This window comes from Sinocyclocheilus rhinocerous, unplaced genomic scaffold (genome assembly GCF_001515625.1).
Source record: "Sinocyclocheilus rhinocerous isolate Xijiao unplaced genomic scaffold, SAMN03320098_v1.1 scaffold2063, whole genome shotgun sequence".
Lineage (NCBI taxonomy): Eukaryota > Metazoa > Chordata > Actinopteri > Cypriniformes > Cyprinidae > Sinocyclocheilus > Sinocyclocheilus rhinocerous.
The window spans coordinates 56594-67186 of record NW_015636724.1 but is presented as its reverse complement, the minus strand read 5'-3'; the positions used below and the strand labels follow the sequence as shown (position 1 = coordinate 67186).

The 10593-nt window shown below is 36.3% G+C and overlaps 1 protein-coding gene across 1 annotated transcript in view; it reads left to right on the top strand.

Moving 5' to 3' along the window:
• The first annotated feature begins 8613 nt into the window (after window positions 1-8613).
• The window catches only part of LOC107748056 (NAD-dependent malic enzyme, mitochondrial-like), a 12972-nt gene continuing 10992 nt past the window's right edge, over window positions 8614-10593 (top strand). The window contains exons 1-4 of the mRNA XM_016562707.1: window positions 8614-8744; window positions 9085-9234; window positions 9920-9995; window positions 10209-10370. Of these exons, the coding sequence (XP_016418193.1) occupies window positions 8614-8744; window positions 9085-9234; window positions 9920-9995; window positions 10209-10370 (519 nt within the window). The remainder of the gene's footprint in view (window positions 8745-9084; window positions 9235-9919; window positions 9996-10208; window positions 10371-10593) is intronic.

The following is a 10593-nucleotide window of genomic DNA, read 5'->3' as shown; positions in this document are numbered from 1 at the left end:
TTGAATGACATGTTTCCTGATGTTTCCTGGAAACGGTGTGCAACGGGGTTTGAGATACGATTTCTCTTGTTTGGTGGGTGTGTCAAACATGCCAGCCCAATCATCAGCAGCATGTATGTAACCACGCGGTATTAAAGAGACAGCTGGCACAATGTAATTAACATCAAAATAAATTCACAAGAGCAAGTATATTGTTTGCACATGTTTATTTACATTAAAGACAAAATAACGGAAATAATAAGGGCACAAGTATAGATCTGGAACTTCTTTAAGTCTGTCTAAATATCATTTAGTAATTGCAATGTCTTCTATTGTGGTCTAAATACTGATTAATGTAACATAAAAATACTATACATATTTATATATTTCTTATATATGTCTCGGAGGTAAGAAGTGGATTATCCTTCACCTGAAATGTTTGTCTTTTCATCCTGAAATGTGAGGCAAATGTTGGATCACAATAATTAGGAACCACAGTTTCCACAAATCCCTTCATTTGATTGGGATGTTCTCTTTTATTCTGGAGGGCAAGGGCAATGACTGTACCATCGAGCGTATTTTGCAGTATTAAACACGTATTTATACCGATTTCATCAGGCTCCGAAAATTCTTCAAAAAGAACACAAAGAATGGCCTTCTCAGCTGCCATAGTTGCAACTCTTGCGTCATCAGAACAGGGTGTTCAACGCACCACCGTTTCCGTTTAAAAAACGTTTTGCACCGTTTTTGTCGGGGCTGAACGCAGCACAGGTGTTGTCATAATTAGTTTCTTATGCAGCAAAGTTGAAACTGAAATTGCAGCATGCTATTGACTTTATTTCCCTAGGCTAGGTGCCTCCAGGAATTGTACAACCTAATCATACCATTTTGTTGTATATAGTGTTTTAACTGACTCTGGCTAGGCTGTCCTCCACACACTGTGCTGCTCACCGCCTCTGCTGCCGTCCACGTTGATATGAGGTCCCTGCTTGGACGTAATGACTCGCTCCCCCTTCCATGTGCCCGCTGCCCGGATAGTGTCCAGCTCGTTTTCCAGCACCGACAGCGCTTGAGCCACGGCCGCGTACGGTCTTCTAGCATTAGCAGCGCAGGGCTGTAAAACACTCCTGAAGGGAGCACCGAAAAGACGAACAGCTGTGCGAAGTGACATTTCTCCAGCACTGTCACAGTTAGCAGTACAGTCGAAGTATGTGCACTAGAAGAGCGAGAGCGACTTCGACGGCGGATATGTCATTTACATGGGCGTCGACAAATCAGCCAATCAAACGCATTGTGCGAGCTGTCTCTTTAATACCGCGTGGTTTATATACATGCTGCTGATGATTGGGTTGACATTTTTGACACACCCACCAAACAAGAGAAAACGTATCTCAAACCCCGTTGCACACCGTTTCCAGGAAACATGTCGTTCAAACCGGAAACCGTAGCAACACGTTGCGCACCGGTTTGAGCTTGAACTTGACCCAGGTTTGTGTAAGAAACTTACGGTGCTTTCATAATTTTCCTTCTGCTTCCGTGGTCGGCGGTTTTTGTTGTTTGTTCTGCGCTTTATAAACGAGCTTTACGGTTATCGTCAGCTCGTTTCTGATTGGCTGTCGGCGTGTGTGCGTTAGAATGACTCGTGCAGAGAAGGTTCGTGACTGTCACTCACTCCGCGCGGCCTGACACGCAGACCTCAAACCGGTGAATTGATCCAAAATATAATGCTTAGTCGCGTATTATTGTGACCAACGGACACTTAGACGTTTGAAGGAAAGGGTAAGGCTTCAGATATATCCTTTATGAGAGCTCTGGAGGGTAAATATTGAGTGTTTTGAGCGTTTTGTGTTAGCCTAACTGAACAGCAGCTGTCACCACTTCACTCAACTAACGTTAGATTCATAGCATCACATTCTACAATGTGTTTACATGATTGTTTAATTAGTTAGCGCATGGCCTTGTGGTTTAACATTATCAGTATTTTGGTTCTACACCTGTTTGCTCGTTGGGTTTGCTGCATTAACTAACGGGTTCAGAGCAGACGATCTGTTTAATAGGCTTAATTGTTAAAGATCGGACGACAGGATGCTACATGCAAAAGCATTGTTTGTTTGTTTTTTCAGGCATTGGTCAATTTTTAGATTTTGGGCTATTCTGCTTTCATAACGTGTCTTCTTTCATACTAGTGAAAAGAAAACACCCCAAATTCACATTTAATCACATTTCATCTATCCGCATCTGTATCAATTACAGTACATTTCGTTATAGGCTATTTTCTCAAAATGATTTTTTTTCTCCACTTCAGTATCACTTACATACACCAAACCTTACGGTTTTACTCCTATCTATATTCTGAAACTTTTTACAGAGGGGTTTGTTCAGATATCATTCATCTGATATGTAGCTTTTTCTTAAATTTTGAAACTACTGTTGATGGTATTTTCCTTTTTATGGAGTGAATGATTAAGCATGACTCAAATGTAAAATATCAACAAAATGAAACTACATTTTGAACCGAAAACCTGATTTCTGCTCTGGAAATGTATGCAAATTAGTGTATATTTAATTAGTAACGACTCATTTGCATATTTAAACATAATACAAAACAATTGTCGTAATTTACTGTAATTAATTAACTAGTGAAGTATGGTGATATCTGTTAGTATTACAATTTTTTTACACTAATCACCTGTGGTTTCTTGCCTAAATATTCTGAAGATGTGATCCGTTAATGATTAGCACTGTGTGTTTAATCTATTTTAATAAAATCACTTTAATGGGTGCAGTGGCTTTGTGGTTAAATACTTGTGCCCTTATTATTTCAGTTATTTTGCCTTTAATGTAAATAAACATGTGCAAACAATATACTTGCTTTTGTGAATTTATTTTGATGTTAATTACATTGTGCAAGCTGTCTCTTTAATACCGCGTGGTTTATATACATGCTGCTGATGATTGGGCTGACATTTTTGACACACCCACCAAACAAGAGAAAACGCATCTCAAACCCCGTTGCACACCGTTTCCAGGAAACATGTCGTTCAAACCGGAAACCGTAGCAACACGTTGCGCACCGGTTTGAGCTTGAACTTGACCCAGGTTTGTGTAAGAAACTTACGGTGCTTTCATAATTTTCCTTCTGCTTCCGTGGTCGGCGGTTTTTGTTGTTTGTTCTGCGCTTTATAAACGAGCTTTACGGTTATCGTCAGCTCGTTTCTGATTGGCTGTCGGCGTGTGTGCGTTAGAATGTCTCGTGCAGAGAAGGTTCGCGACTGTCACTCACTCCGCGCGGCCTGACGCGCAGACCTTAAACCGGTGAATTGATCCAAAATATATTGCTTAGTCGCGTATTATTGTGACCAACGGACACTTAGACGTTTGAAGGAAAGGGTAAGGCTTCAGATATATCCTTTATGAGAGCTCTGGAGGGTAAATATTGAGTGTTTTGAGCGTTTTGTGTTAGCCTAACTGAACAGCAGCTGTCACCACTTCACTCAACTAACGTTAGATTCATAGCATCACATTCTACAATGTGTTTACATGATTGTTTAATTAGTTAGCGCATGGCCTTGTGGTTTAACATTATCAGTATTTTGGTTCTACACCTGTTTGCTCGTTGGGTTTGCTGCATTAACTAACGGGTTCAGAGCAGACGATCTGTTTAATAGGCTTAATTGTTAAAGATCGGACGACAGGATGCTACATGCAAAAGCATTGTTTGTTTGTTTTTTCAGGCATTGGTCAATTTTTAGATTTTGGGCTATTCTGCTTTCATAACGTGTCTTCTTTCATACTAGTGAAAAGAAAACACCCCAAATTCACATTTAATCACATTTCATCTATCCGCATCTGTATCGATTACAGTACATTTCTTTATAGGCTATTTTCTCAAAATGATTTTTTTTCTCCACTTCAGTATCACTTACATACACCAAACCTTACGGTTTTACTCCTATCTATATTCTGAAACTTTTTACAGAGGGGTTTGTTCAGATATCATTCATCTGATATGTAGCTTTTTCTTAAATTTTGAAACTACTGTTGATGGTATTTTCCTTTTTATGGAGTGAATGATTACGCATGACTCAAATGTAAAATATCAACAAAATGAAACTACATTTTGAACCGAAAACCTGATTTCTGCTCTGGAAATGTATGCAAATTAGTGTATATTTAATTAGTAACGACTCATTTGCATATTTAAACATAATACAAAACAATTGTCGTAATTTACTGTAATTAATTAACTAGTGAAGTATGGTGATATCTGTTAGTATTACAATTTTTTTACACTAATCACCTGTGGTTTCTTGCCTAAATATTCTGAAGATGTGATCCGTTAATGATTAGCACTGTGTGTTTAATCTATTTTAATAAAATCACTTTAATGGGTGCAGTGGCTTTGTGGTTAAATATCTAGTAGCCTGGTAGCTGAAAGGATGTAGGTTCAAACTTCAAACTCTGTTCGTATGCTACCAGCGTTGTGCTCTCAATTTATATTTACAAATTAACTTTTTTGTGTTCTATGATGTTGTACTTAAAGATCTAGACTGCAAGTAGTTCCATAAATCACACAAATTATGGCCGAGACAGTGCTTGTTTGCTCAGGATGTGTTCATCAGCTATGAGGTGCCGCTTTACCAAATCACTGGCTTGTTTTTCACTGAGCAAGAACACATTAGGCAGATCTGGTGTGACTTCCCATTTGGTCCCTAAAAGAACTTTCTCTGTCTTACGGAAAGAATGCATGTTTTCTGTGTCTGGGACACATTTGTAGCCTGATGGTGGATAATCTGTAATAAGCTGTAGTTAGTTTGGTAAACTGGGTGTATATGTGCATGGCGATAGCAACGCCAAGGTCATAGGTTCAAGTCGCAGGGAATGCCTTAAATGAGTTAACTTCGGGCCAAGCACGTGCGCCCATTGAAACCATCTATATAAAGCTTGAAGCATCAGAATCGGTATCGGCCGATCACCATGACAAGAAATCGGTACTCCGTATCGGCTGCAAAAATCCTGATCGGAGCATCCCTACCGCGTTCTATTAAAATGGATATATGAGACATAGGGTAATTTAATATGCTGATTGTTTAATGCTTTATAATTTCCATTCATCACTGCTTTTGTTTGCATTATTTGAGTGATCCCTTTGTCATTGTAAAAAGACCAGTATTATGTGGGTAAACTAGTTTGACATTGAATTCACCCAAAAATGAACATTTTGTAATTATTTACTAACCCTCATATTGTTTTTTTTCTTCAACCTCATATTGTTTTTATTTATTTTATTTATTTATTTTCCTTCCAGGCGAATGCTGAGAAATTAGTCTTTGCATCATTTGTGTCAGGGATTCCCAAACGTGTTTGTCAGCAAAAGCCCTTATATATTATATTTACTTAATATTTTAATAACTTTAAATTTTTCACTCTTTGTTATATTGCAGCCATTTGCTAAAATTTGTGTCAGGGATTCCCAAACGTGTTTGTCAGCAAAAGCCCTTATATATTATATTTACTTAATATTTTAATAACTTAACAACACATTTGCATGTTCACAGTTCTCTAATGCTAGTTAATGGTCAGATGAGATGCAGGAAAACCAATAAAATATTTATTTATTTATATTTTGAAAATTTTATATAAAATTTTAGTACATATTTTGATTGTTTTTATTTAAAATTTTAATTTAAAATTTAATTTATTTTAATTATGTATTTATGTGAATGTTGCGTTTTTATTATTTAATTATTTTCATCAACTCACAAACCCCAGTTTGTGAAAACCTGATTTTGGCAGTGGATTCTGGCTTAATCTCATTCATTGCCCTGATTCCTGGTGTGTGACAGATTGTGAGTGTAAGAGCACTGTATGTGTGTGTGACGGCGAGTGTCTCTCGCACTGTAAGGTCAGCGCATGGGGGAAGGGAGCTGATTGTTTCTAGTAATGTGATTTATCCCTAAACTAAAGGAATAGCTCATACAAAAATGCTAATTTTGTTTTACTGCGAACTATCACTTGCTTTATTGGGCCAGTCATTGTCTTGTGTTCAGTGATAACGGGCATGTTTTTTTATGCCTTGCAAAATTCAACATTTGGTTTTCTGTTGTGCATTGCTTTTAAATGGGTCCTTTAGCTTTAGTGTTGGTACCAACAATTAAAATGTGTTTAAATTACAAATGATCAAATCATCAAATGCTTGACCATGAGGGAAGTAAATAATGACAATTTACATTCATGGATGAAATATTGCAGGGAATCCCAAGCTTTTTTGTCAGCCGAACCCCTATGACCTATAATATTTTATTGAAGTACCCCCTAATATGTAATGATAATATTTCAATAATTGATGATAATTCGCCTGTTCATGGTTATCTGATATAGGTTGATGGTCAGATGACATGCAGGTGAACAATAAAACATTTGTATCCTTTTTGTAGTTTTTTTTTTTTTTTTACATTTTTCATTTATTTTATTTAAAAACATTTTTTAGTAAGTTTTTTTTTATTTTTAATTATTTTAATTTTATTTTTTCATGTATTTTTTTACTTTATAAAGGCCACAGCATTTATAAAGGCTACCATTTTAAATTAACCATAATAAAGTGAAGAGTTTAAAATAATAATTATGATGTTGTATTGTGATTATCATCAAATAAGATGTAAAAATTATGCTAATGTTCCGTAAAATAGAAAAATATTTATAAAATAATAAATTTTTATATTTAAAAATAAATCTGTGCTGCGGCTAATATCATGAGCTGTACATGTGCAAATGAACACAGTGCCACGCTTTCCTCTGAAACCTGCAGTGCATGTATTTATTTAATTAAATCACTGCCTTTGTAATTTGATAATCAAACTAAGCCATGTCGCTATATAAAAATTTAATTTCGATATATAATGTATATCTAAATTAAATTAAACTGGACATTTTAGTAGAGTGTGTTTAATTATCGCCTCGACTCACGTGAATGTAAGACTGCGTGCACAATACAGTGATGTTTTTTTTTCCCCCGCTAGTTTTTTGAACTCCCCAGCACTGATGCATACTGTCTAATACAGTCCCTGTGCGTTTTGAGGGTCTAAATGCTTTTGTCTGGAAAACATTAGAAGAGTGACTCAGCAGATGTGCCATGTATCCTCAAAAACATGGGTGTGTGCTTCATTTCCGTGCTGTAGACCACTGGTTTTGCTTCAGGCCTCTTACTTTACTTTGGAGATCAAGTGATGACCCAAGACATAATCAAAAATGTTTATTGTACAAAACTAAACTAAAATGCCAGCTGTTTTCATGTTCTCAGCAGCCATTAATTCACCTCACAAAGCATATGGTGGTTGACAACCTATGTTTATCCTTGCTGCAATTGTATTTAATGTAGTCTGTAGTCCTTTTATTATTTGCTTATAACATAATGCTGTTTTCATGTTCTCAGCAGCCATTAATTCACCTCACAAAGCATATGGTGGTTGACAAACTGTTTATCCTTGCTGCAATTGTATTTAATGTAGTCTGTAGTCCTTTTATTATTTGCTTATAACAATTTTTTTTTAAGCAGACCTGTAACCCACCAGCCCTGTTAAAGACTGTTCCCAGCCCTCAAATATGCTCAAACACACATGTACACTCCAGGCATATGGAATGTAAAGTGAATGCAGTTCCTGTATGTTATAGATGAGTGTTTCCCTCTCACTGACACCTCATTGGTCGCTGTACTGATTTGATCTCCTTCCCGCAGACATTTCCTCCTCACACACAGGATGTATGCATTACATTTGTGGCAGCTCAGGTCAAAGATTCATGCATGGTTTTAATGTACAGCAGAGCAGGGCTCCAGGCAGCCCACCCTCAAACACCCATATAGCCAGTGTTTCAGTTTCTCTGTATGACTCATTGTGTTCTCTGCCCTCCTTATGTCATGACACTCTGCACAGACAATGCATTAGATTAGACCATCTGCAGTTGTCTTTGTGTGTCTGGCTTTGTCTGTAATTTGCGTCGTTTGCTAAGGCAAGCATCACTAGCATTGCTCATACTTATGGTTGGGGATTTGAACAAACCTGTGACCCTAAAGAAACTTTGGTGTTGCACCAAGCAAGTGATGAAATTTGATCCGTTTGTAGACAGTGTAGTTCTTAATGTCTACTTGAATCTGACACATTCCTAATAACAAAAATATTCCTTTAAATATTATTATTAAATAATAAAAATAATTTCAAACCACAAATGGATATAGAATAAGTTAAATAAGTAACTTATTCTGTACATTAAATAAGTAACACTACATAATAATAATAAATATTTTAAAAAGCTAAAATGATTTTTATTTAAAATATAAAACATTTGGATCGGATCTATTATTTTATTTTATTTTATTTTATTTTATTTTGTTTTAATTGTATTTATTTTTTGTTCATAAACAGAAAAAAAAACTTGATCATTGGTTGTAAAAACAATATTTAATGCCACTTTTTTTAATTTGACCATTGTTAGGCATTCAAAATTTTCTAGAAAGCCTTAGAGACTCTGTTTTGGGCTCTTTTGACTTTGACAAACACTCCCAACTTGCAATCCTCTATTTTACTGCAGTAAAAATGTAGTGTGAACATTCATTGTGTATTTGTGCATGCACAGGGAATGGCCTTCACTCTGAAGGAACGGCAGATTTTGGGCATTCATGGTCTGTTGCCTCCAAAGATCGAGACTCAGGACACCCAGGCCATGCGCTTCCAGAAGAACCTGAAGAAGATGTCCGACCCACTGCAGAAGTACATTCATTCACCTCGCTACCCTTTTCAGATAATAAGAGCTGTTCTACAATTTGATTTGAAATTGAATTTAAAATGTCCATATAAAAACTGAAGTTTGCTGTGTATATTATGCAAAAATATGAGACATTTTGCAATAAAGGTTGTATGGCTCAAAAAATCTTAGCCAGTAATATCATAACCTGCTTTTTTTCATGATCCTGATAGATAAAGTTATGTAGCTAAATAGTGCAACCCAACATTATTTCACACTCCGTATTCTGTTTCTGTTTGAAAATGTCCCATTACAAAAGTGAAATATTTTTTGAATGCAGATTCATGTATGGGTTCATTTGAACAGGTACATCTATCTAATGGGGATTCAGGAAAGAAACGAGCGTCTCTTCTACCGCGTGCTTATGGAAGACATCGAGGCTCTCATGCCCATCGTCTACACACCTACTGTTGGTCTCGCATGTACTCAGTATGGACATATCTTCAGGCGACCCAAGTAAGCTACACTTCATTAATTATTACCCATTTAGCTTTGATACATTGAACCTTTTCTGTGTAGATCACAGCTGTGATTGTATGCCAAGCCTGCTCTTATTCTCAGCTTGTGTTGAAGTCATTTTTTGATGTGCAAGATGGCAAAAATGTTGCAATTTATAAATGCTGCTCACCAGGTGCTCAAATAAATATGATGGTGATACTGAGAGCAACTTGCTCCGGATTTACAGCATCACTGCAAAAGAAATTGAAGAATAAAAATAGTATTTTCTAGATTTTAATAGAAAAATTACTTGTCTTCCCTGGCTGCATGCAAAAACAAATACGGTGTGACCAGTCTGATTAATGAACAAATAAATCTTATGAGCCAGTTCTTGTAATGAATCATTCTATGCGACTCACAAACTCATGAATTATCGGTTTGAATCAGTTTAACGAATACTTCTATTTGAGTCCTTTGAGTCAGTCAGGGCGTTTACTGGTTTAACATTGTGTAGCTTAAAGTAGATGCACATTAAAAATGGAGTAAAAACATCTAAATGTTTTACCAGAAAAGTATTGTGTTGTTTCGTATACATTTAGGACTATTTTTCGTTGTTGTCATTGTCATTATAGGGGAGATTTACTCTGAAACACTGGTTTGTGTGGCAAAGAGATTGAAGTTTTTGTCTTTTTTTTTTCCACAGAGGTCTGTTTATTTCCATTAAGGACCAAGGACATATTCGTTCCATATTGGATAATTGGCCAGAAACCAGTGTCAAGGTATTGGATTTCAACATTCCAGCATTCCGGTGCTTTTCGATTTTTATTAAAGTGCATGTTTGATGACACTCTTTGATTAGTAAGTTTTGTCATTTCACCCTCATGAAATGAGGCGAACAAAATATTTTAGACTGTGATGCGTATATTACTTTGATTTCTTAAGAGAGTTTGAGTTAGTACAGTGAGGGATTGTTCATCTGTGTGTGTTTACAGGCTGTAGTGGTGACAGACGGTGAGCGTATCCTGGGCCTGGGTGATCTGGGAGTGTATGGGATGGGTATTCCTGTAGGAAAGCTGTGTCTTTATACGGCATGTGCTGGAATCCGGCCTGAAAGTTGTCTGCCGGTCTGCATTGATGTAGGCACGGATAACGAGGTTGGTAACCATTCATTCCCAAACCATTCATCAGTGACAAGACTGTATAGAGCTCTGTGTATGTGTATATATTCATTTAACATTTAACACTTAATAATAACAATAATTATATTTATATATATATGTGTATACATGTGTGTATATATATATATATGTATATATATATGTATATACAGTGGGTACGGAAAGTATTCAGACCTAAATTTTTCTTTCACTCTTTGTT